Genomic DNA, 27,931 nt, shown 5'->3' with positions numbered 1-27,931 from the left:
TCCGTTCGTTGGAAAGCTCTTAAGAAATTAATTTCTTTATGTAGTTTGATTTTTGGTTTTATTGAGTGCGCGTTGGAATAAAAAAGACATGAAAGACAAAATCGGTTCAGTATTGCTGTGGGTCATTTATATTTTTCGAATTTTTGGATTTTGTCCCATATCCATTCATCAGAATCCGCAAAAAAATTCTCTTAAAGCCAAATTCATACTGTTATGGTCGTTTATAGTCCTGGCAGCTTATAACACACTCATCTTAACTGTGTACACAAACTACTCTATATTTTTGTACATCGAAGAGAGATTTGCCTTGTTCAATGACACCTTAAAAGTCACCGTAACATGCATTTCATTTAATGTTTCAGCAATTCAGTCACTGACTTCACGAATGCATGAACGAAATTTTTGGAAATTTTACATTAAACTACGATCTTTTAGAAGGCCTTTGGTTGAAAATATGACATTTTGGGAGCAACTTGGTGAACATTGGTCATTTATTTGGAAATTTGGTGGATTGCTTGTCATTAATATTGTATTCCATGTTTCGTATGCGCTTTTATATACGACCATGCCGTACCAGTTACAGATGTTTTGGATAATGTATACGCCTTTTACAATTGTTATTGGTATACGAAATGCTCAATATATTTTGTATATGAATTTAATTCGATTGGAAGTGAAGAGTCTTAATAAAGATTTAGATACACTCGTTGAGTTTACTAATATGCATTTTAGCTATGAGACTTTTCCACATTTTGAAGAATTTGTTCGAAGACGTCTCGTTGAGAAACAACGAATTTATCAGCTGATATTTGAAATGAATGAATGCTTTCAAAAAGCTTGTAATTGGTCAATGGTGTTTCATTTGTTGAGAGGATACACACGCATGCTTGTGGATGGTTACTATTGTGCTTGGTCAGTTATAAGTACGGGATTTTTGCTTAGTGAGTTGTTGATAAAATATGCATTTCCACACAAGTAGCACTAAATAATTTAACTCTTTTTATTTTAATCTTTACTTATAGGTACTTCTTTTTTTTCTGTTTTTATGTATTCATTACGCCTTTGCTCCTTCTTAAAAAGGTATTACTCATTCTTCCATTTGTAGTAGCATTTATCCCAGTGGTTTGTATAATGGACTATCACGCTATATTTTCTAAGTTCAAGAGTCTAGCCTTGACTTTCTTTACATTTTTGTTTTTTTTTTTTTTTTTTTTTTGGCAACCGAGAATCGACAAAGCCTAAAGGCTAGGTCAACTTTTTTTTTTAGCAGAGGTCTCTCTTCCAATAATACTTAGATAATATGCTGATTTCCACTATTTAAGTTACATTTAGCCCACAGACGTCATTTGATAGCATCATCTCCCAATGACCAACAAAATTAAAAACCTTCAGGATGATTATTACCTTGCCATAATATTATTCTGAACTGTTCATAACTCTATTCAAACTTTAAAGCTCGAGTTTCCTCAGACTTTCGTATGATGAACCACGTCCTATCATCAGTACCAAATTTTTTTCAGATATTGTCTTTTCCCGCTCTGCCCGGTGTCCCACAAGGTAGTTATTTAGGGCCACTTACGTATGTTTCAGCCATTGATGATGTTTTTGATATGATTTTATGATTAATTCTCTGTGACTTAAATATTAATACGTTATACCAATGATATTAGAATTTTAAAAAATAACACCGACACACAAAAGAAAGCAAAACGTGGCCTGCACAACGAAATCGGCTTTCAATCCAACTCCGAGGACAGTTTGGTTCCATAATTTTCTGGTTTGGAGTAAAGTTCAAAATAACACAAACAAAGGCTAAATTGCAATTTCGTTATTCATCAAAGACAACTTTTTTTGTTACGCATTCGAAAAAAAAAGTTGAGATAACAATTTTCCACTACGATGATAGAGAATGCGAAAACAAAGGGCCTCGAAATTCCGTATGCCCATCTGTCTGTCTGTCAGTTTGTCATTCTGTCAGGATGTCTGTCGGTCTGTATAAGGAGCTACAGCCTTAACGGATGGGCAGATCCACTTCAAACTTGATATGTAGCAGTTTTTGGACCAAAAATAACGGTACCTGTTATGAACCAATTTTGGAAAAGTTAAATTTTCTCAAAAAACTATTTTGATGAAAAAATTCAAGTATTAGTTTTAGACAAGGTCTAGTCTATCTTCTCTTGAAAAAAGTTTTTTTTTTTCAAAAATCGTTATCAACGGTATCTCCCATTAACCGCTTTTCAAACTATGAACTATTTTCCAAATTAATGTTAAATTTTAACGACTTTGTTATGCAAAAACATTTACATATATTGCCTTAATATAAATCAAAAACAAAATTCTGAAAAAAAATAATTTTTGGATTAAAAAAAAAAAATTTGAAATTTTTTTTTTTTTTTTTTTTGAAAAATCAAATTTTCAAAACAAGGTAACATTGATTTTTTTTTTTTTTGGAACAGTCCTGCATTTTATTTTTTGTGGGTTGCCATTAGTGCTCCCACAAACTCCAGTTAAATGGCAATTAAAGTAAGGGCAAAGACTGATCAAATTCAGCCTTATTGATTGTGAGTTTTACTTGTAAATTTTGCGCAGCCGAGGCCCCGGGGGAAAGCTTAGTTGTTGTGTCATTCTTCCCTTTATTTTTCCTTTCATGGTAAATTTATGGTGTTTTTTATTTTTTCTTATCGATTCAAAAATGTTTTTTTTTGTCTTTTCGTGTACATTGTACATAATATAGATTTAGAAAGAAAGACTTGTTGCAGATAACCCACATGGGCCCTTTTGATAAAAGATCTCGAATATTGTTTGTCAACCATATAAAAAGCTCGTCGTTGTTTGTCTTTTGACATTTGTGGCAAATAAAACTTAATTTTTATTTTTTTGGAACACAATTTTTTTCATTTTTCCAGGGCCAATATAATGCCAGGAGGCCCCCAGGTAGGGTTGCCAACTTTTTTCACAAGGAAAAAAGTATATTTGAGTTCAGAGACGAAAAAAAGAGTACATTTGAAAAAAGAAGAGTATTTTTTTTTTGCTTCTTCCAGTACATAACAATTTTTTGTTGTTTTTAAAATATGTGTATGAATAAACGTTCAAATTCAAAATTAATATACATTAAGAGCTCATTTTTGATCAATTTCCTCTCCTCTCGCCACTTCATATTCAAGACCGAAAATACTCTCTCAGTGAATGCTGAAGTGGCAAAAACAGATAAAATATGGCTTACAATTTTTGCAGTTATCAATATAATTTATCGAAATAAAAATATATAAGAAGGTTAACTCAATTTTAAATACCTTGATATTTTACAAGAAAAAATCTAATATTTTGATGTCTTAAACAAAACAAAGTCAAATAGAGAACAAAATTTGAATTAAAAAAAAATTAAAATTTTAGTAAAAAATTAAATTTTAAGTTTGACTAAGAAACAAACACAAAACAAATTGGTCGTACTAAAACAACGACAAAAATTATAGTGTTTTGTACTCTCTAAATTACAATTGTTCAAGTTCAGAAATTATTTTAAGCCTCGTTCTATCTTTAGAAATATGAAAGTTATCCACCAATTTGCAAACGTTAAAATGCTTATTTTTATGTGGTGGTACACTCAGCCTTAAGTAAAAAAAAAGAGTATTTTGACGTACTCCTCTATCAGAGTTATAGATTATAGAGTACACATTTACGTGAAATAGAGTACAATACTCTTTTTTAGAGTACGGTTGGCAACCCTACCCCCAGGCAACAATGCAGTACGTGACAAAAGGCCAAAGATGGTTCAATTCAATTCAATTTTCAATTCAATTTAGTTTATTGAACTTGTTATTTACAATTGACTTAAAATTAACTTATTTCTAAGATACATTGGTTGATATAAAATTTTGTTGGCACAGAAGGGGCCTAACCTTATACAATGACTAAGTTATAATATATAAATAAATATTATACATGGATAAACTTAATTTAAAAAGTCTGCTGACTAGGTTGTCCTCGGGGTGTTCAGACCCGGATGTCCAGTTGTGGGGTTGGTTGAGTTGGGTTGGTTAGATTGGCGTTTAGCCACGATAGTGTGCCGACTGGGTGTCGGCGTAAAAGTTAACTGCTTCTTCGTTGTCCATTGAAATTACGTGCTCATCCAGTATATCCAAAGCGCAAAGGTACCTAGGTTCGGGATGTCGTTGTTGGGCTATCATTCTTCTCATCAGCTGATTGGGGTGGTTGGCGATATTTCCTACAAGTATCTTCGCCGATCGCAGTAGATACTTGTCCAGTGGTATGATTTTTGCTTCCTCGTAGAGTCGCTTGTTGCTGTAGTATTTTTGTCGCTGTCGATCGAAGTAAAGTCCGGTGCACATCCTCAGTATTTTTCTCTCGAACATTTGTAGTTCCTTCATGGCTGTCTTGGAGATGGTATACCATACCGGAAAGCTGTAGGCAATGACAGGTCGCAGAAGCTGCTTGTAGATCAAGAGTTTCGTTGGTTGACTTATGTCGAATTCCTTTCAATTTTTTGAATCGCCTCAAAAAAATCGAATTTTTGGTCTTAAAAAGGAACATGAAAACAGACCCAATTCTTTTTGCGATTGTATGTGTGTCATTTGACAACAATTTTTACACGAACGTCAAGCTGAAACCAAAACAATTTCTGCAAAATAAAACCAGAGATTCCTTTGATCAATAATTTTGTTTATTTTCTTCGGTAATATAGATTTATTTTAATCAGAATCAAAGGGAAATTGCAGTTATTATTAAAATCTGAGTGAAGATGAGGTAGAAGGTTATTATTTTGGCCGTATGCTGTGGTTTTACAGAGAAAAAATTTTCTGACGACAATTACAAGAAGAAAAGTCACAGTAATTTGACTTTTTCACAAGAACTATGCCAGGAAAAAATATATTTTGATCGCACATTGTTTTTTTAATTTATTTCATATTTTTCCACAATAAAAATACAATAAACAAACAACACGAAGAAAACTTTCAGCTTGACGTTTGAGAAATGTCAAATGTTCCAAGTGTGTGTGCAAATCCGTGTAAATCTCTCAAAAAAGAGGGATTAAAAAAAATCGAATTCTGCTTCGTTTGAGGCGAATTTTTTTTCTATGGAACATGATTTTCAGAAAAAATTCGCTTCGAGATTGCCGAAAATTCGATTTTTCAATTGAAAGGAATTCGACATTAATCCTGTTCTTTTTTTCATCAGAGGGTGAAGGCGATGGAAGGCAAAGTTGGCTTTTTTGAGGACCAAACGGGAGTGATTGTTGAATCTGAGGAGCTCGTTAAAGTTGATTCCTAAGTACTTGGCGCTGCGTTTGGCTGGCAATCTAGTTCCATCTGGAAGTGTCAATGTGATGCTTCTGCAGCTTCGAGCCGATCGACTGCCTCTTCCTCCTGATCGTCTGAGGCACAATAGTTCCGACTTGGATGAGTTGATCCGGATACCCCATTTACTGTAGAACTCATACAGTTTCCGAATGTGAGCTTCGACTTTCCTGGCAGCTATGTTTGGCGAGATGGACTTGCAGTATGTGAGTGAATCGTCCGCGTAAAGCAGGTTCTCGCACTCACTTGCAGGCGGTTGGTCTGATGTCAGGATGCTGTATAGAAAGGGGCCAAGTTTGGATCCTTGAGCAACTCCAGCTCGAATGACTTTCATTTGTGATTTCCGATCCACACTTGCACAAAAAAGTTTCTGGAAGAGAGAAAAGAAAAAATAATTTTAATTAGTGCCAAAGGAAAGCTTATTAAATGAAGTTTATGGATAAGGGCATCTATCCATACGCTGTCAAATGCTTTCTCGACATCCAGAAAGCATGCGACGGTAACTTGATTGTTGTTTAAAGCTGAGGTGATGTCTTGGTGGAACTTCATGAGCGGATGCAGTGTGGAGTGCTTCTCCCGAAAACCGAACTGCATGTCTGGGGCCAAAGATGGTTTCTTTTCTATTCTTCGTGATTCGTATCCTTAATATAGGTATCTTTTAAAAATAAGGAAGATAGGTGAACATTATGATAAACATTAGATATTTTTATATGACCAACAAAGAATATCCTGTCATCTTTCCAAGAAAATAAAACGCTGGTCTTTTTTGATTTTATTTACATATATTTACCAACAATTTTACACATAAAATGATAAAAATTACGCATCTGAGAGTTAATGAAATTACGTTAAAAAAAAAAGAGACTATTGACAGATTCTTTACCCTGCTGAAGAAATCCGGTTAAAAGTCCTAGAAATTCTCCAACGAAACTTACAGTTTTGCTTCTATAAAGTTTACCTTATGCTATAGCAACTGAATCTTCTGAGTGAATCTTCTGAGTTGCTAGCATTGCTGAAACTTTATAGAACTTTATACCTAGTCCTTGAACTTATAAATTTTAAAAATAAAAAAAAAAAACAAAAATAAAAACTCCATATTCTTCCTTAAATAGAAAAATAAAGATTCAGTCTTGCCCCGGGGATAGACTCAACAATCATAATCTGAAAAATCAAAGTAAAACTTTCAAAGATATACCTACAGCTTTTATACGATTTATTATTGCATCGGGACACTGGGGCGTATGTGTAATATTTTATCTTTTGAAAAATTTTAAATTTTAGTACAAAATTTTCTATCGTTGTTTAAATTATGAAACTATAGTTAACCATAATAACCATTAACTAACATTAAAAAATGCACTTGCCTAACGTTTTCCATTGCGTATTATTAGTTTTATCTTGTATTACGGCGCAGAAATTGAATAAGAAAATTAATTATTATTATTTCTCATTTTTCACTTTATATATCATAATTGTGACAACATCCGCAATTAATTATATTAGATCATGACCATGATTAATATGAGGTTTTATTTTTCTGGTTGTTTTATAATTCTAACAAGAACAATTAATTTAAAAGTTAAAAATAACCAATGAGCCACTTAGAAATTAAAGTAATTATTATTATTCGAATATAATTTCATTTTTTAACTTCTTTTAAAGTCAAAGTGCATTCCAAAGATGGAAGACGAAATTTGCCTACTTGTGCGATGGCATTTTAAAATGTTTCGATTATTTTGTTTCTCTCCAATATCTCTGAGTTCTAAAAGCAAAACCATTCGTATTCAAGAGTTATTGTGGCTATTTTGGAGTATCGTTATTCTTATATTTTCAAACTTTTTCTCCTACGGATACAATTTGGCTCGTAAATATTTTATGTTAACCGGGGAAGGTTTTGAATTTTTTGTCGATACCATCAAATTGCTAACAACATTATTGAATTTCAACATTTGTACCTTAGAACCATTATTTCAAAAGCATAATGAAAAAAATTTCTGGAAATATTACATTCGTCTAAGTTCGCAACGTCAACTAAGAACGGCATCATTTTGGATACAAGTCAAAGAATACAAAACATTTTTGTTAAAATTTTACTTATATTTTTTGTTAAATCAATTTTTGGAAATTATAATCCTTCTGTTAGACTACGATGAGGATGATCCTTTGGAATTTGTATTTTGGTTGGCTTACTCAACGTACACATATTTATTGCGATTCAAAACAATGCAGATAATGTTCTATTTGGATTTGATTACAGTTGAAATAAAGTGTCTTGATAGAGACTTACAACTTTTGGTAGATTATAATCAATTTGGAATTGATCGGGGCGCATTTGTGAAATTTGATGAATTTGTGCGTAAAAGTCTTTTGGCCAAGCAAAAGGTTTATGAGAATATTTATGAAATGGTCAAGTGTTTTAAGAATGCTAATGGAGCGGTAATTGTTTCAAATTATTTTAGGTGTTATGTTCGGGTTTTGACTAGTTGCGGTTGGTTTTATTGGGCATGTTATAATTCGCAGTATAATTATAGTGGGTTAAATGATGTTTTTTAATACATTTTTTAAACTTGATTGTTTCTTTTTTATATAATTTCAGAGGATGTTTTATTGGTGCCGGCAATTTTGGAAATACCCATGTTTTTGCTTACAGCAAAGAGTTGTATGAATGCAGTAAGATTAAATTCAAAAATTAATTAATTAATTCAAATTAATCTTCTTGTAATCTCGTTTTTGTATTTTAAAGGCTAAATATATTTCATACAGAGTTCACAATTTGAAGCATAGTGCAGACAATATAGCAGCTTCAGTTCAGGTATTTTTTTTTTAATGTTTTTTCCTTACCTTTAATTAACTTTAACTTTGATTATTGCAGATTCAAAATTTTTCACTGCAACTTCTGCATCAACAGATTAAAATTGATGGATTGGGAATAGCTTCAATGGATGGATATATGTTAACTAAGGTACTAAAATGATTTAAAATTTAGTCACAGTTATTATTGCTTAGGGTCTTTATGTTTTCGAAAACTTGAAAACGAAATATATTTTGCAATAAATAAAAGCTTCGAGAGGGTTTTGAATTCGATATCAGGACAATTCCTACAAATCTGCATAACTTCCATTTTTTCGACGCTAATTGTATCGATGCATATTGAGCCAGCTTTTGAAAATCCGTGGCAATAATCATATTTCGTGTATGCTTTGAAATCCAAAACCAATTCAAACCTAATTTGAAAAAAAAAAAATTTAATGAAAATTGAAAACCTAGTTTAGAAATTATTGGAATTTTTGTAGGAGAAAATTCACATGCCATTGCACTAAAACAGAAAAAGTTGTTTTTCTCAAACAATTATAAACTGTTGTTAACGGAATTTACCTGAATGTAACCGTTTTCTTCTCGTTTTTTTTTGACCGATTTTAACGAAAAATTGTGTATGAAACTTATGTATCAATATCCCTAATTTTAAAATTAAGAAAAATTAAAAAAAAAAAACTTTTTTTTTTGAAAAATTAATACCTACATATGTATATTTCGAAAATTTTGAAATTTTCTTTTTATGTGTGGATTAAAAGTTTCTGTAGGTACCACAATACCAATTTTTTTTTTAATTTTTGAAAATTAAAACTCCTACAGAAAATCAAATAACATACTTTCGTTTGGAGGTAAAAACAATAATTTTAAATGGTGTTTTTATATTTTTAAAAACAACCTTTTATATTTTTTCTACATTTCTTACAAAATTAATACTTAAAATGAAATTTAAATTAATCAATGAATATTTACTTAAAAAGGACTATTTTTATCACACTTATGATCCTTTTTTTTCAATATTACAAAATTTTAAGATTTGTGAAATGCTGGTTTTGGTTCACTGCAAAAATTAGATAAATTTAATAAAAAGTTTTCATTTCATCGATGCTGTTGTTAAATGTAAGGACAAATGAAAGCGTAAAAATCTAATTCTCGAATAAAAAACTGATCCTAAATATGACACGTTGTGTTAAACCAAATTCTCCATCTTTTACCTAGCAGCCTAAACTATCAATGAACTTTGCACGAGTTTGCATGAGTTTCCAACACTTTGAAGCGGTTTTTCTCAAAACAACAATTTTGCAGATTCGTGATTTTGGCTTTGTGCCCACGATATGTACTTGAGGTATACCGTATTAGAACAGTATGCTGCACAAAACAGTTTCGGGATAATAAATATTACTTTTTTGCTTATTGCACTGGTTGTTAAATCGATTTTATATTTTGTTCCTTGAAGATTTGTTATACTGTTTCCTACTACAAATTGAAACTGTTGATTTCCAATCAAGTCCCACTTAAAATTAAGAAGCTAGAATTTTCCAAAATGAAGTACCTACATGTTTTTACCTACTTGTATAAATATTTACGTCTTAAACAATATTTTCTTTCTAATTTCAGGCTGTTGGATCCATCACAACTTATATGGTATTTTTCATCCAATTCATGCCCAAGTTTAAATCGAAGTTTGATTAAAAAAAATTTATAAAAGAGAAACATTTTAATATTTAATTCAACTAAATATTATTCAGAGAAATAAAATCACTACAAATTTTGTTTTTTTTTCTTAAATCTTTTTATTATTATATCTTCAATAAATAAGTATCCAAGCAATTTAAAATTTAATTTTGATTTTTTTTAATCACAATCCAAATTTAGTGTGTAAAAAAGATTGTAATCATTATTTTGGTCAATTTTTTTTTTACATATTTTTTTCTAAAATCTAATTCAATGTGATAATTTTTAAAAATTTTAGAACAAATTTATGCTAAATGCTACAAAACTTCTAATTTAAAAAAAAAATAATGTAAGTGAATTTTGTAAGATGCATATTATTTTTATCAAAAAAAAATTCATTGGTTGCTATTAAATGATGCATTATTTCACTACAAATATGTTTATTTTGTTTTTTATTTTTTTTTTTTAATATTCAAAAATAAAAAATTAAAATTTTAAGAGCAATTTTTTAAAATAATCGTGTTTGTTTCTGCTACTCAATACTGGTTAACATTTATTTTACACAAGTGAAATATTGAGTGCTATAAAACTCACACGATTATACCAAATTTAGAATCAACTCATCTTTAAATAACAGTAATTTTAACAAAACAACAGGTTTGACTGGAATGGGATATTAAATATTTTAAAACTCAAAAAACTTAATTGAATTATCAACAAAAGGAATAACCTGGGTTAAGCAAATAAAGGTTAAAGAAGATATTTGTTTTAAGAGATGCCGTCGGAATGTTTTAAAAATAAAAAAAAAATGTTCCAACTGACGGTCATAAAAATCAAAACATATAATATTTTCATATTTCTTTCCTTTAATTTTCAATGGAAAACAAACAAAAAAAAAAATAATAATAAAAAAAATGGGGACAAAATGTAACTCAGTCGGTTTAATGCCTACAAATGTTTTTTTTTTTTTTTTTTTTTTTTTTTGTTAAAGCACAATATTTTATATATTCTAAATCTGAGTTTTTAGGTTTCTTAAAAAACTACTATTATTTTTATTGTTTTTTTCTTTAAATTTAATCATACTCATGACTCGATTCACGTTTACTTATTAGATTCTCTCTTTCTTCGTCATTTCCCTCGACTATTGTTGTAGTTGGAGGTGCGTTTCGGTTTAAAGCTTTCGTCTTGTGTAGACCTGCAGTAAGGCCGGATTCTGTAAGTACTTCAACTTCGTCGTCATCGTCCTCATCGGATACACTAAAGTATGGATGTGACGATGCTGGACGGAATTTATAACCAGTCAATACAAAGAATACATAAGTAGCCATTTCGTGGAACATTTCATCTAACCAAGCGTATTGGAATGCTACTGTAATCTTTAATAGATATACAATGATTCGAGTGAAATAGATGTAGCAGACAATCATTATGTAGAATTGACGGAATAATTTGAGTTTTCGTAGATTAATAGCAGCTTTGCCATCTGTAGCTGATGCTTCATGCAAATGACGAATTGACCAAACAACTGGGAATAAAATTGCTCCACAGCAAAGTAAATCGACTAGAATGAAAATGTCACGCCAGGTGCGATATTCGACATCACTTTCTTCACTTTCGGCAATGATGATTTCAGCGACGTTTGCTAGGATCTGAAATCAATAAAACGAATTATTTGTTGATTGTTTTGTTTTTTATAAAAATTGTTGAGAAAATAATTACCTGTAAAGGTATCACAATCATAAAAATTTTCTTATCCTTGTCATTCAAGATGTGCTTGATGAATGTCCAACCAGTACCAATCAAGAGAATAGTTATGAAAAGCACTGCACCCTTTAGCCTGAAAATATCAAATTTAAATATTTAAAAACTTCGCATTTATAAAAGTAGTTTTTTTTTATTATTTCTAAAGCTTATGATTTTTAAGGGCTATTGCTGTGGTAGTTTTTCTATGCAATATACTTACAAATGAGTAACATAATAGAGAATAGCCCACGTCTCAACATGTTCCCCTCGGATTTCGATGAAGTGATAGTTAATGGCATGGAATATCAGCGAAAGTGATTTCAAGAAAACCAAAACAGCCATGATGTAATGAATCTTAAAAACGGAATGTCTGAAAAAAAGGAATAAACAGAAATTATAAACAACTAAATTGGACGGTTTCAACGCAGCCCACCTGAACTTAAGTTCTGAATTTTTAGAGGCTATAATTTGTCAGAACCAAATGTCCACTTACTTTTTATAACATCTGACCAATCAAACGCACTAAAAATTCAGAACTTAAGTTCAGATAGCCAAACCCGGGCATTGTCCAGATAAAACCCTTTTTAAGTTAAAACTTACTTGCTCTTCCTCAATATAAACACCCAAAACAATCCTGAAAGGAAGAACAAAAGACTCATCATGAAGTATAGAGCTGGTAAAGGCATCTCTCCAGCTGAAAGGAAGTTTCCATTGTTGTTCTCCTCGATGTCAACCTGCATAAATTCATAAATGAACGATTATATTAATGTATTTCAAAAATAAGATAATTTATTATTTATACTTACATCAAAAGAAAGTTCTTTAGTTGTGTAGTAGTTTGGACAGGCATGGAAGTATAAATTGTATAGTCCTTCTTCATGTGGAGATGCTACAAACATTGAGAACTGAAAATTATAAAAATAAAAATGTATTTTGGTGACATGGAGTATAGAAGAATCATTTAAGGACTAAGCAAGGCATTGAATTTAAGAAAGGTAATGAAGTTTAATTTTTCACGAACATAAAAGTCCAGTTCATATTAAAGTTATGATCTCTCAAAATATAGAACACGGACGACTCAGTCAGGAATTTGAAGATAAATGTCAAGTTCTAATTACAAATTTGAAGAGATGCTTCCAGCAAAATTCAATCCTTCAAACATCTCAAGAAAATAAACCGAAAAAATGAAAAGAAAGTCTAGCACTACTGAAATTAACCCTCACTGGTAATATTTGTCATTAGAAATTCAAAACAAAGTGATAAATTCAGTTTGTTTCCAAATCTTTGTAGCAAATATTGAATTTGAGCTTGGGAACCACTGTTCCATCCCGATAAATGTCAGTCTCTACTATTTTAGTCAAAGGGCTACCAAGTACACGCTTAACGATCAACAAGGTGCGCGACATGAACTTAATCGAACGGTTATAATTATCGCAGTTAAGTCTATAACCCTGCCCCTTGTAAATTGAAGAAAGTTAGCTTTCTCTTCAGTAATTAGGTACATTTTAGCTTTTCGTTGAGGATCGCAAGCAATGCTGTCGTCATCTGTGAGGAATAATTCATGAGCGCTGATGGCCGCATTTCCTTAATTTAGGAGCCAATTTTGAAGAAAAATACGCACATACCCAAATGTTGCGAATATATTTTTAAGGGGTAACAATACCTAAATACCATTTTTTTTTTATTGGCTAAATCTGTCCCAAAAATATATTAAAAAATAAATTTAAAAATCGTTTTTGGACGATAACATCTTAAGGTAAACCATTAATTTTAGCAAGATTTTTACGCTCCAAACTTATACGCATTTTTCTTAATATCATTTTTTTAAGCCGATCGGGCTGAAACTTTTTGTAAGGAATTTAAATTTTATTTTTGTGAAGCTTTTTGAATAGCTGAACAATACTATATTCGGCATATCGCAGATCATGAAAAGCTTGGCTTGAATCTGATACCAAAGCAGATTTTTCTTGATGTTGAGCAAAAAATAATTCTGAACTTCGAAATATAGCTAAAAAGCTACAATAATATGTTCCGCAAGAATGATACCGATTTAGTTGATACCCTATACCCTGCTCTATGGTCTTAGTAGAACATTATAATATACAGTGACGAGCAAAAGTGGTCAAATGTTTTGACTTTTTTGAAAAAGTTGTTTAAAACTTATTTTTGTTTACATAAAATAAATCGCTTTAATTTTATTATTTTTTTATATTATGCCACCGTTAGTTTTTCTGATTAAAATTTTAAAAAATGCTTCATTGTACAAAAATAGAGAGTATCATATTGGTGTTTGGACTTGACCAATTCTGCTTTGGAATAAGGCTTTTGTTTCAATATATTTAGTGTACTAGAATGTATTTTTAACACTTTAAATAAAGCCTCGAGATACGATCTATCAATTTGTGAAGAAATAATTTGAAAATTCGGTCGTGTTTCAGTCTAATGGAAAGTTAGACTTGTGCTTTTTACTGCCCTAACAATTTCTTCAAAATTTTCAACAGATTTTCAGCCAGATTAGGTCAGGGCCTTGTGCTGACTACGACATTATCTTAAATTTCTGATTTTCGAAGCAATATTTGACAATTTAAAAGGTTTTGTTGGGATCTTCACCTAGTTGAAAAATTAAATTAGACAACACGTAGTGTTTTGTTGCCAAAAAAAAACAAAATTGGAACAAAAAATTTATCATAAGATGTACAAAATAAATTTTTCCGATACAAATTATGTACATAGCATTTTTAGGATCGAAATTTTTTAATTACGCCACAAAGTGTCTGTCAAAGAAAGGTTCGTAAAAACCTTGTTAGAGATAACCAAATGGTGACCCTTGAAATAATACTTGTTTACTAGCAATACATTGTTTTTATTTTCTTGTGCCTTGAAAGATGACAAAATATTAATTGCCAGTACTATAAATGTGTGGATCAGAATCAAAACCCATTTTATCCACTTTTTTGATTTCGAGTGAATCGAGAAAAACTTGTATCTCTTAAACGAAACATTTTTTAGTACTTTTTTAAATGCAGGATTGATTCAATTAGGATTCCCTACAGTTTAAGTCCAGAAATCGTGATCTGAGGGTTTTAGTTTTAGAGTTATACCCAAAACAAATATGGATAGAATGGATTTTGAAAATCACCTCTGAATTTTAGACCAAAATAAGAAAATATGGCATTAAAAAAAACTCAATTAAAAACGAGAAAACTTTATTTACTTTTTTTTAGCTACGCCTACTTTCTTGAACAAATAAATTGAAACCTAAATGCCGAAATTTTTTTTTTTCAAAAATCCGTATAAATTTTCGGATATTCCCATCTAATCTCATCCCATGTATAAAATGGTTTTTGAATTTCAAATTTATTTTAGAAATAATATTATGAATGGATATAATGGATTTTGATGCGAATAAAATTGTTTGGATATAATGGGTTTTGAAACAAAAACTCAAGTGGATAAAATGGGTTTTGAAATTAACCTCTAACTTTGTGGTCTGATTTCTACGCCAAAAAATGTAATTAGAGACTCAAACTTGGGCGCAACGTATGTATTTGAATAATAGAAACAAAACCTCATACCTAAGTCATTTTTTTTTTGAAAAGTGGATATAATGGGTTTTGATTCTGATCCACACAAATATGCTTGCATGTCTCTAGTTTTTTTTTTTAATTTTTGTTTACGAAAGCCACTTGCGCTGCCTGGCAGTGGTTTTAAAAGTTTAAATAAATTGAATTTGTAAATAAGTTTCTCTGGTTTTTGGCCCAATTAAAGTTCAAGCCAATAATAGCCGTGTTTCATTGGTACTCAGTATTTTACTGACTAAACATTTTATGCTCTTAACAACAACAAAGGATTTTATTTTTTTAATAATCATTTATTGTTGAAGGGTTAAAATGTATAATTTAAGAAAAAAATGTTCTCTGTAAAGCATTTATTAAGATATTTTTCTTTTTTTTTTTGTCTTACCGAAGTATTATAGTACTTTTGATCACCAACAACAGTCCTCGTAAGTGGCAAAGTCAAATCCTTACAAATTCCCTTATTTTCCCCTGGAATTGCTGGTGACTTTTCATCTTGTGGCATCAAATCTCTCTTCTTCCTCCGCTGTGTCATAAACAATGCAGAATCACTAACTTTTGATTGTCTCTTCGATCTAAAGACAGGTAGCATAGATCGATTTCGATAAATATGTAAATTCTTCCAATCTGATGAACATGTTACATGAACTCTATAATAACATAAAATAAAAATCATATAATGATTCATTTGACCAACAACAACAACAAAAATCAAACTCAATTACTTGAGATTTTTAAGATCCATCAAAAAGAATACAATTGGTCCACTTCGTTGTGCCGAAGCTGGTTCATCTAAAATACATTTATTTTGATGTGAATCCAAGTAAGGATTCATTGCATCAACTGTTGTTTTATCCAATGATAGTCCAAACTAAATAAATATACAAATTATATCAATATTAACCAAGCGAAAGTAAAAAAAAAAGGAGAAAGGGTTTTTCATTGTGTGTTACCAAATCATTTTCATTTTCTTGCGATATAACGAAATTACTTAATTTTACATCAAGAATTCCACCTTGATAGAAACCAAAGGTGCTTAATGCAATATATCGACGTGTATCTTCCTAAAATAAAAAATATATAAATTTTTTTAATAATAAAAAAGAAAATTTTTTTTTATTTATTGCGTGGCTCAAAGTAAATAAAAAAAGTTGAAAAAAAAAAAACTTACTCGAACTTCAAGGTGATGTTTACGTGCTATGCTTAAACTGCATAGCATTAATAAAATAAAAAATTCTTTTAATCGATTCATGCTAATGAATATAATGGTTTATATATTTTTGTAAATTCGCAAATTGCGATGTGTTTTTTTAAAGATCTTTTGTAGTTTCAAAAAAAATTTTCACGACGACCTCTCAAACAACAAGAAAATTGATTGTCAATTTTTTTTTTGCTTTTGTTTGACATATGTGTCATCGTTGAATTTTAAGTGATGCCAGACGAATTATAGAAGAGTTGTGTACTAAATTTTAAGGTACTACCAGAATGAGGCGGTATGATCTTCGAAATTCTTTTTGATATTTTTTTCCGTGCATCGCACGCTTTGACACTTGACTTTATACAAATTTGACAGCTATTATCTTTTGTTTTATTTTTTTCTCGTTTTCGTATTTACTTAATTACTCCAGAGGGCTCTATGTGCAACGAAAACATTTTAATAAATTTAAAAATATAATATGCAACCCACGAAGCGAACTCTGCAAACGACGAAATCAAGTAAAGCAAAAAGCCTTAACTACATTGGCTCAAAAAGTGAAAGAGTACAAAAGTGAAAATTTTGAAACGCATTTTTGTATAGTTTTTTAGGCTGGAAAATGAAAACAAATGATGCAGAGAGCTTATTTTATTGGTTTAAAAAACAATTTTTATACTCTTTTTCACAAAAATTGCGCTATATGTGCAAAGAAAACATTTTAATAAATTTAAAAATATAATATGCAACCCATCACGAAGCGAACTCTGCGAACGACGAAATCAAATAAAGCAAAACAGCAAAAAAAAAAAGAATAACATCAAAGAGAAACGTCAAAATGAGTCTCAAATTTTTTTATCGGAAACTCACAGGGTAGAAAATGTTCCTTTTCGTCTTTTCGAACTTTTTTCTCCCTTGCTCTAATGTGCTTCTCACGCTTTGCGTCTATACAACGCGCCACTTTTTGCAAAAAGTGAAAAATTGAAAATTTTCAAACGAATTTTGTGATAGTTTTTCTGACAGAATAGTCTAAAATAATGAAGCACAAAGATTATTTTTTGGTTCCAAAAACAATTTTTTTAAGGTTTCCTCCAAAAACAAATGGCGATAGAAAAAAATAAAAAAAATATTTCCCACTTTTTGCCAAAAGTAGCCATGACAGTTCACTGCTTCCGTATTAATGAAATGTCAAATAAAGCAGCTCGCATCTCTGTATGAATGGCATTTCTTAGTTCCCACTTTTATTGAGGAATGGAATGGAATGACGAAGTGCGGTAGCGGAATGAGTAATTTGAAAAAAGGTGACCTTTCGATTTGGAATTTTTTTCATACAATTACCCTTCTCGCTACAGCATGCCTTTCCGGTGTGGTAAAGGTATGAACTTGGAACGTAAACATTCAGGTGTGGAACTTTGTTCATACATAACCGGGTACCGCTTACGCATACCTTTTCGGTGTGGTCATATTATTTTTTTCTGTATAGCCCGTTTTCTCTACTTCATTGTGCTTCCCGCCTTAAAAAGTAACCATATTATTTTCAAGTAGTTCTGGCATCATTGTTTTTGTTTTTTTGAAGAACGCTCAAGTGTCATCAAAAAGTAAAAATAAACATCAAATTTTCTTTAAATCGTTCTTCAAACTCAACAAACATTATTTTTTAAATCATAAAATATTCCAATTAAAATCAATATTTAAATGTTATTTATCTAATTTTCAATTAAATAAACCTATGAATTAATAGTTTATAAAAAAAATAAAATGGGTAGAGAATCTCATACGTGCCGAGTTTGCACTAAAAGGTCCAAGGACTTTGTCGAACTAGAATCAATTTACGTACGAAAGCCGCAGATAACTTATCTTGAAATTTACAACATTTGTACACAATTAAATGCTATAGTGGACGATGAATTGCCCAAAACACTGTGTTCCTCTTGTAGAAAGGAACTTAAATCGTCTTATAAGTTTATTGAAAAAGCTAGAGAAACTGATAAAAGATTGAGAGAAACTTTATGCGTTCATCGGAGCACACGAAGAAGTCGGAGAATAGAAAAAGAAGAGGAAGGTTGTAGGGAGTTGAACAAATCAACAACACCTTCAGCAACATCACCTCAACACGAAACACATGATGTTGAACCAGATTTTGAAGAAATCAAGCCAGAGTTTATCAATTGTACAAAAGATCCTTTAGAGGATTCTGACTTAGAAGTTAGTCTTAAGATATCCTTTGGTATTGTATATTTTGTATTAACTATTGTCAATTTAAGGTTAACGAAAAGTCTGAAGATGAAATGGATTGGGTACCTGATGTTACTGATAGTCTGCAAACAGATGGCTTTGCTGAGGAAAAGACTGCGATAATTGAAGACGACGATGAAGATGACAAACCTTTAAAGCAGCTTATAGAAAAACGTAAGCTTTCAAGAACAATATTACACTTTATTATATCTATAAGGTATGACATCTTTCCTAAGTCATGGAAAGTATCAGTTTTAGTTCCTATTCAAAAGAAAGAGCCTCAAATAATGTCTCTAACTATCGTTTTATAAACAAATTGTCATACTTACCATAATTGTTTTAATAGGTACATTACATTTAATAAGTTACATTTAATAATACTCAAATTGATACTTGTAAAGTATCCCATTTTCTCTCACTACTTCATAAAGATTATTCTATACAACCAGACGGTATTCCTGCAGCAGTTTAGACAAATTAAAGGTCAATTTTATCTCTTCCACTTAAACTTATTTTTGAAGTATCTCTGAAGTTATGTAAATTTCCTATCATTTGGAAACAAGCATTTATTACTCTAGTTTTTAAAAAAAGAAGATAAATCCAATATAAAGTTCATTACAGGCCCATATCTAAGCTGTCTTGTATTCCAAATCTTTTTTAGCAAGTTGTTTGCGATAGCTTGGCATTCCATTGTAAAAAAAATTATATGCATATGCAACAGCATAGTTTTATGCAAAAATCATCGACTGTTACAAACTTGCTTACTTTTTTACATAAGTGTTCAAATACGTTAGAAAGTGGACATGAACTTGACTATCTATACAGACTACTCTTATGCTTTTAACCAACTTTCCCATGATATTATTAGAGTGTTCAGAGCTTTAAAGACCTAGGGGTTAATTAAAGTTATAATCTTGATTTTTCCGACCATATCAATGTCATCGTGCATAAGGCCGTCTCTATGCTAGGTTTTGCAAAGCGTTGGTCAAAAGAATTTCAAGATCCTTATGTGACTCTTTACGTCTACAATTCTTTAGTACGCCTCTACCTTGAGTACGCATCGCAATACGCAAGTCCTTTTTACGAGGTCCAAATGTAAGACCGGAATCAGTACAACGTAATTTCATTCGTTTGGTCTTAAAAGGACTGCCATGGTCTGATCCTTATAATATTCCTCCTTATGAGCATCGGATTAATCTCCTTCAGATTCAAAATTTGGCTCAAAGGAGGGTTAACAATGACATAGTCTTCATTCACCAATTAATCACAGGCGTAATTGATGCACCAAATTTACTTAATTCTGTTGGTTGTAATTGAATCATTTATTTACAAAACATGATAAGTCCACTTTTTTTCAAAATTCGTTTTTTTGACTAAATTTGTACTCCAGGGATAACCACGTCTGTCTTTAAAATATCAACTATTTACTCCATCTATATCCGATTTTAGAGCTACGCGAAATATTTTTTTAGTATCAAAAACAGAATAAGTCCCGGACTTATCATCTTTTGAAAATAAACAACAGCTTCTTTTTGTGTAAATGGTATATTAGATTAATGGCTGAAAATCTTAAGTTTAAAGCTACTTTAAAGTTAAATTAGCAGTCCGGACATTGTATTTTATTCTCAAATACAATTGTTTGATAGACTGGGGCTAAAAGCAAAATTGCATATCCATTTAAAAACTAATTTCACATCCGTTTATTTTCAAAGTATGATAAGTCCAAAAGCGTTTTTATTTTTTATCTTTTGAGCTATCGCTCCAAAAATTAAAAACGAAACGGTATTTTGTAGCTAGGCAAGAGTTCTACAGAATATATTTTTTATAAATTTTTCTACGCATATCAAAAGAAAATAGAACGTTTTTTTGTTCTCCTGAAAAATTTAAAATCATGGACTTATCATGTTTTGCAAATAAATGATTCAATTATCGAGGGGGTGCTTATAGGCTCCGATGCTTAGATTTAATTATGGCTTGCATGAACCTTAAAAACGCTGGTGCAAACTTTTAAGTCTAAATTCAAACCTTTTTGATTTAAACTTTAATAAAAAGAGGTTAAAAACTTCTTAAAAACCTTATTTTTTTTTGTCTTTTTTTGTTACTTAAAAGTAATTTGTATTGTATTTGTAATTTGTTTGTATTTCCTTAATGTACATATATTTCATTTAATATTGAATTCAATGTTTTTTATTTTTCTTACTGTACGTTTTTTGTAGTCAATATTTGCCTCTTACTAACACTGCACTAAGTCTTGAGCCGGATAATATAGTTTTGTGCTGGCAAATGGTCGTAAGCAGGGTTCGGACTTTACTTCGATCGAAGTAGATTTACTTCGATTTTGGGAAAAAAATAAAATCTACTGCCCTACTTCTCTTTTTCAGGATCAACTTCTATTTCTTGATTAAAAAATATTTTTCAAATAATAAATTTAGAGAAAGGGATTTAACTTCAATTTTAAATCTGGTCGAGGCATTGAGAAAGAAAGCTCAACTGAAATCTCAAATGATGAATAGAGGTCAATTCACCGGCACACAAAAAAAAAAAAGTGTCATGAACCAGAAACCAGACCTATCTTTCTATATGTTTTTGGGCACGCTGAATACGAATTTGAAGTCCGTTTGGCCCCATCACCCTCCAGTTTTGAGCTGTGAGTGCATTTTGTTTGAATTTTTATGACTTTTTTGGAGTTTTTTGCATTTTTCTCAAAACTGAAGGGTGACAGGGCCAAACGGACTTGAAATTCGGATTCAGCGGTCCCAAAAACATATAGAAAGATAGGTCTGGTTTCTGGTTCATGACACTTTTTTTTTTTTGTGTGCCGGTGTTGTTCTTCGAATTCAAAATATAAATAAAGTTTATCAAAGTACTTTTGACTGATTTTGGAGAATTCCTGATCAAAAATTTGTTAGATTATGCTGAATTAACCGTTTTACCCCAAAGCACCGTTACAAACACTAGATGAGAAAGGTTTTTTGGAAAAGATCATAATAAAAAAAGTAAAGAAAAATAATTTTTTTAGAATAAATTTTTGTAAATAAATGTTCTGAAAGTTTAATTTTGAAATCTACTTCCGAAATTTGGGATCTACTTCACTTTTTTTTCAAATTTGCTTCGAAATTTTGAAACTGAAGTCCGAACCCTGGTCGTAAGACGGTGCTTGCTATAAGCGCTCTTCGGCTATGATCTGATAAAAAAAAAAATATATATATGTATCTTCTAGCTGACCCGCCGGACTTCGCTCCGCTTTTCAAGTACCTATTTATTTCCAATTTTTGGCAATAGAATGTGTTAACTTTTTCCAATACGAAAAAAATTGTATCACAGCTTGATATGTGGAGCACAAACTTAAAACTGTTTAAAACATTTACAAAAGCAAATCATTTGTTTGACAGCTATAGTAAATATTTATTGGATATTTAGTGTTCGAAGTTTCATTATTATTATTATATAACAACATAATGTCCTTAACAAATCAATAAATCCCATGGAGTTACAACAATTTGTTTGTACGCCACTGTTTGTGAAAAGTGCAGAAGTGAAAGACTTTTTCTCCCGCGGGTTTTTTTGCGGCAAATAGTAAAAAATAGTTTTTAAAAATAAAATCTTATGTCGAACTCTTTTCTACCACTTGCAGTCGCTGCTAAAATTCGATACTTTTTGGCTATTTAGGAAATTCTTAAAGTAGCGATCTTTTTTTGTAAATTTATGTGTGTCCTAGTGACAACTTACCTATCCAATAAAGGTTATATAACTCACAAATATACAAAAACTGGCTATGGTTGATATGTTTTGTCCCAAATTATAGTTTGGTTTGACATTTTGCAATTGTAAAAATTATATTGGTTTGAAAATCTATGTAAATCCGTCTCAAAAAAGAGATTTGAAAAATATCGAATCTTCCGGAAAAGTAGAGCAATTTTTTCAATAGAGTTCGATTTGAAAAGAAAAAGATTCGACTGCAAGCCGCTTTTCTGAATGTTTTCAGAAGTATATTAGTTCGTAAAATGAGTTTATTTTTAAACTATCACTTTTGAACTTTTTGCAAAAAGTGCCGAACTCGTTGTACCTTTAGTATCTTCTTCTCACAAAAAGGAACACAATTAGTTTTTTTTTCTCTAAACTTTGTTTCCCATAGGAAAACTTGAACCCCTACCAACAGAACCGGATAAATCCAATCCAGATTATGATTCGTCAGATGTCTTTAATGATCTTCCAGAACCAGCAGACGATGACTCGTCCGAGAATGAAAATGATGTATTTAGGGATAAAATGATGGAAGTTATCCCAGATCCACCAACAACTCAAGAAGCCCAGATATTTCCTCAAGGTTGATATAACTTGTCAAGAACTCAGTTATATTTGATTATCTAACATTCCATTGCAGGTCGCTATATGTGTAAAATTTGCAAGAAGACCTACTTCACTGCTGAAGGACTGAAAGCTCACATGAACGTTCATATGCCCAAGAAGAAAAAAGTCAAACGAATTCGTGGACCGAATAAGAAAAATTCAAAAAATAAAAAGAAGAAAAAGAATGCAAGTGATGAGGAAGGTGATGGTGAGGATGATGAGGCATTAGAAGAGAAAGACGCTGAGACTGCTGAGAAGAATGAAGGAGAAAATGAAGAAGTCTCTAAAGAAGAAGTTAAAGGAGACGAATCAACAACTGTCGAAGTTAAGAAGAAAAGAAAAATCAAACCTCCCAAACCGAAAAAGATGTTCCCCTGCAGTGTGTGTGGGAAGCATATGATATCTGCCTCAAAGCTCCGCTATCACATGGTCATGCACACTGGCGAAAAGGACTTTCTATGCACAATGTGTCGTAAGTTTGCAGTTATTTTTTTAATTAATAAGAAAGATACTTATCAGAATTGAATTCAGTCTTTGCTTTAGAAAAAAACTTGCCCAGACGAGGACATTGATCCTATATTATATTAAATGATCTAAACCCACCTTCCCTTGTCCTCTTTCTTTTACACAACTTAATTATGTTTCTTTTTTGCTTCTCTTTTTTTTTCTAGCAAAAGCCTATTCAACAATATATGCCCTTAAACATCACATGCGTACACACACCGGTGAAAGACCATACGAGTGTAATTTTTGTGGTGATAAATTTACCCGACCAACGACGCTTAAGTCACATATGCGTCGCCACACCGGCGAACGACCTTATGGCTGTGATATTTGCGGCAAGCGTTTTATTCAACATTCTTCAATGACAACACACATGAAACTAAACCACATGGCAAAAACCATTGCCTGTCCGCACTGTGATAAAAAATATGCCCGCCAAACAGATCTGAACACTCATTTGCTCAGTCATACGGGCGATAAGCCTTTTTCGTGTTCGATATGTCCGAGTCGATTTATTCGTCAAGCTAATCTAAATAAACACATGAATCAGCATCATTTGGCAAAGAATAAAACATCTAAAACAAATTCAACTGGTCGACAACAAATAGAACTGAAGACTGATGAACCAGTGCCGGAACAATCTATGACTCAAGATGGAAACAGTAGCCAGCAGGCAATAGAACAAAACACCGAATATGTAGAACAGATTATGGACAGACCAACAGCCAATATTCAGTTTGCTGGACAATCTAAAATTCATTCTACTTCAACCAATCATATGACTGAACAAGAAAAAATCCCCTCACCCACTGGTTCAGTGGCCAATCAATTTGCTGGACAAGTAATGCAACAAAAAATCACTGCTGCAACAACGACATCTAATAAATTCGATGACAATGTTATGCAGCAGAAAATCAATTTCGACATTGCCACAAATCAATTTAATCCCGTGCAGCAGAGACCCCAAGAACCTAACCTTCCGCCTTTACCGAAAATGGTTAGTGTGAGATCTTTGGCTAGACCATTGCAAAAGGGACCACCTGTTATAGCGAGACGAGGTCAGGAAACTTCAACTCCACCTGGTAGTGACGAAAGCAATAGCAGCCAGCGTTTCTTGCCAAATGCCCCACTCACATCACCAACTGCTGCAACTTCACAAATAAGACATCAGCAGATACAACAAAACAATATGCTGCCACCATCTACGCAACAACAACAACAGCAACAACGTTTGCCGAATAATGAAAACAGCATGCCGATTAGTATGAATATTGCTGGAATTCCTGGCGGTATACCAACACATAGTATGCTAGGGAGCAGTGGAGTCGTTCATATCGGGCAACATGGGCAAATGGGGTAAGTGAAACTATTTGAGAAGATAATTTGTTTGGTTTTATTTAGGAGCTTTTCGGTGTCCAAGATACCCTAGTTTATCTATGTAAACCTTTTTTATTTAAAGTCACAACACATATAAAAATCCATTAAGGATTTTTTTTTCATTCTGATATTTTCGGGCCAATTTTTGCTCCACAACGTTCATCATAATCGAATGGTAGTTTTTCTTCCGATAAAGTTACTGCATCATTTTTCTTATAACTTTGAAGTTGAATATCTCGAAGGGCCTCACGTACTTTTATTTTTTTTTACCGACTTCCAAAAAGGTGGAGGTATTCAATTCGTCTGTATTTTGTTTTTTTTTTATTTTTTTATGTTTGTTACCTACCTCATAACTTTGGACGGAGTGAACCAATTTTGATAATTCTTTTTGTAATGGAAAGCTGGTGCCTGCAGTGTGGTTCCATTTCAATTTCGTTCAGTTATGGCTTGTTTTTTTTGATAAAAATGATTATTATTTATTAGCCAAGCTTAACAAAATATAAGAAAATTGGACTGCCAACAAAGACAAGTCCAAAACATCTCCCTGCTTCCTAACTATTCCGATTGTAATGAAAAACGCAAGAGTATGTCCTTTTATCTTCTTAATCAATGCGAAATGTTTATAATTGAAGAGTTCGGAGGATAAAGGTGCTGATCTTTTGAAATTCACTTTTTTTTTACTTTTCTATTGGCTCTAGACTCTTTTGGAACTTTAAATAAATTTTAGTTAGTACTTAGACTTTTTTGTGAAAGATAAAATTTTTAAACATGAATTATTTCAATTTTCAGGTCCAAGGAATTCTCTAACAATTATGTTACCAAATTGCTCTACATAACATATGTGAGGCCTATCTTGGAATATTAGTCAAGTTTGGTCTTCATATTACATTACATACTCCCGCAGGATTTAAGCAGTACAGAGTCGCTTTCTCCATTTTGCCTTACGTGGTCTCCACTCATTAGTCTTCATACACTATGTCAACGCCATGCTGACACTGACATAATTTTCATTCACTAACTGCTAATTGTTCACCTTTGCTAAAAATGATCTAATTTAAAACTAGCTCATGTAATCTAGGATCTGTTTCATTTTTCTGCAACCCTCGCCACCAAAACATGGCCACTTTGAACTTATATCTAATACTGCCCATTTCCTCCTTGGCTGAGGGTCCTCTGAGAGATTACGGAAGGCTCTATTAGCAAAAGTTTATTACTTTAATTTTTGAAAATGTGACATAGGACCTTCATCTAATACTCTACCACAACAAGGATCTCCAGCAACGAACCCGACTCACAGTTAGGTTCATACAGTTGTTGAACAGACCGAGTTTTAAGCTCGTTTTACACATATGGCTGCCTTAGGAGTCTTCCCCCACAATCGGTTTGACTTCGAAAATTTATCGGTGTTGTGACTCGAGCGGAACTGATAACACTGGTTAACAAAATTAAACTTTTTTTTTGTTGCCGAACAAAAAATATACTTTTCTGAAGGTTTTCGGTGTGCTGAACTCGAATCCGAAGTCAAAAAAAATTAATCAGCTCCCGTTTTTTAAATATTACCGTTAGAAAATGCAGTACTTCGGACCTTATTCTTTTATATAAGGAGAATTGTTTGATCATATTTAGTAACGGTTTTTATAAGGACTATTTTCCACCTTTTTAAATCTGTTTAAATCTTTCCGATATCTTTTTTACTGCCCGAGATATCCTCAGTTGTTTGGTATTTTTATAAATTGTATAACGTCATTATCTCCTTTAGGATATATGAAGCCAAACCCACTTACTTCATTTTAAGATATCTTAGGCAATACAAAAGATATTGCAAAGATTTAAATAGGTATCGAAAGATGGAAAACAGTTCTTATAGAAACCGTTACTAAATATGCTCAAACAATTTTCCTTATACAAAAGAATAAGGTCCGAAGAACTCAAAAGAACGTTTTTTTGCATTTTCTAACGGTAATATCTCAAAAACAGAAGCTGATTAGTTGTTTCGGATTCGAGTTCAGCACACCGAAAACCTTCAGAAAAGTATATTTTTGTTTAGGCAACAAAACCCTTGTAAACCAGTGTAATTAGTAAGTAGGTATCTATCTATTCAGTGAAAAAATTTTAAAAGCGATTTTGAGGAGATACATCGCTTGATAGTTTTATTTCTTGTAAGAGTGATGTTGAATTCGACGAGTTACCATTCATTGGGCATACCTTCTATCAGTGTTCTTTTTCTCATTGTTATGGTGGGCGGATATTTTGAACGTCATAGTTCAAGTTAAGATTGTTCCGTCTTTACAGTGCAATGTTGGGTGCCTTCGCCGTTTCCGTCAATATTTTCTTTTTTATCACTTGGATCCTTGAACAGATCGGTTCACGCTTTAGTACAACTTTAGTCCTGCCTTTGGTCGAACAGCTTAAATCCGTTTCTGGAGTTACTGTGTCCTCCGACCTTCGAATGAATGATGTTCCTTTCCGACCAAACCGAAAAACTTCGGTACCAGATTTCCCTTTGTTAATTTTATTTCAAACAATTTCTCAATTCCTTCTGATAAACAAGAAATACAATCTTCACTTCAATAACTACTGTTTTTTGATTACTTTGTTACAGGTCTGTTGAGCATTTGAAGGGCATTCATCCTCCAGTTGATAATCTTACAAACTTGCTGGGTCAAGTTATAGATCCTGAACGTATTGGACGTTCTGTCGAAGAAATGATTCCTTGGAATTGGTCAAATACTTCATAAAATAAAATTATTTTTATGATTTTTATTAAACAAAAATAAGTTTTATTTTTTTTTTATTTTAAGCCATAGTTATTATAAGTACAATCATTGCAATTTTTATTTCTTTTAATGAAACGGAAAAAGTATGATGTTAGTTAAGTGGCTTTTTACTGTTTTGAAAAATAAAAAAAAAAAAACAAAATGTAGAAATTTAAGAAATCTATTTGTAAGAGTAAAAAAAAATAATAATAATGTATGACATTATAATGATATGTAATAGCTTATAGCACATATATTTTTTACATGAAGTGCAACTAAACGTTTAAACGTTACAATTGTAAGTAGCAATACAAAAAAACGAATAAAATTCAAAAGTAGAACAAAAACGTGTACATTTTTGAAAACAAATTTTATTCAAAATCTGATAATGCATAATGC

The 27,931-nt window shown here is 31.6% G+C and overlaps 4 protein-coding genes across 4 annotated transcripts in view; 3 read left to right on the top strand and 1 right to left on the bottom strand.

The window, feature by feature from the left end:
* LOC129909697 (gustatory receptor 8a) lies at positions 1-10,098 on the top strand. The gene is made up of 6 exons (XM_055986770.1): positions 1-941; positions 7,459-7,751; positions 7,908-7,985; positions 8,059-8,127; positions 8,188-8,277; positions 9,744-10,098. The coding sequence occupies exons 1-6, from the start codon at positions 89-91 to the stop codon at positions 9,816-9,818; spliced, it is 1,458 nt and encodes a 485-aa protein (XP_055842745.1). The 5' UTR covers positions 1-88; the 3' UTR covers positions 9,819-10,098.
* Positions 1-27,931, top strand: part of LOC129911636 (putative ATP-dependent RNA helicase TDRD12) — a 112,050-nt gene that overhangs the window by 43,623 nt on the left and 40,496 nt on the right. The gene's annotated exons all lie outside the window — the stretch shown is intronic.
* LOC129911643 (protein GPR107) lies at positions 10,647-16,474 on the bottom strand. Its single transcript, XM_055989505.1, has 9 exons — positions 16,290-16,474; positions 16,072-16,182; positions 15,844-15,989; positions 15,507-15,768; positions 12,350-12,448; positions 12,144-12,277; positions 11,764-11,913; positions 11,520-11,637; positions 10,647-11,449 (listed from the first exon to the last, which is right to left on the bottom strand). Exons 1-9 carry the CDS (start codon positions 16,368-16,370, stop codon positions 10,874-10,876), a joined length of 1,677 nt encoding a protein of 558 aa, XP_055845480.1. The 5' UTR covers positions 16,371-16,474; the 3' UTR covers positions 10,647-10,873.
* Positions 18,057-27,927, top strand: LOC129911637 (zinc finger protein 37-like). The gene is made up of 6 exons (XM_055989494.1): positions 18,057-18,515; positions 18,575-18,719; positions 22,681-22,872; positions 22,930-23,367; positions 23,567-24,755; positions 27,379-27,927. Exons 1-6 carry the CDS (start codon positions 18,069-18,071, stop codon positions 27,512-27,514), a joined length of 2,547 nt encoding a protein of 848 aa, XP_055845469.1. The 5' UTR covers positions 18,057-18,068; the 3' UTR covers positions 27,515-27,927.

Source organism: Episyrphus balteatus, chromosome 2 (genome assembly GCF_945859705.1).
Source record: "Episyrphus balteatus chromosome 2, idEpiBalt1.1, whole genome shotgun sequence".
Classification (NCBI taxonomy): domain Eukaryota; kingdom Metazoa; phylum Arthropoda; class Insecta; order Diptera; family Syrphidae; genus Episyrphus; species Episyrphus balteatus.
This window is presented reverse-complemented; position numbering and strand designations above follow the sequence as displayed.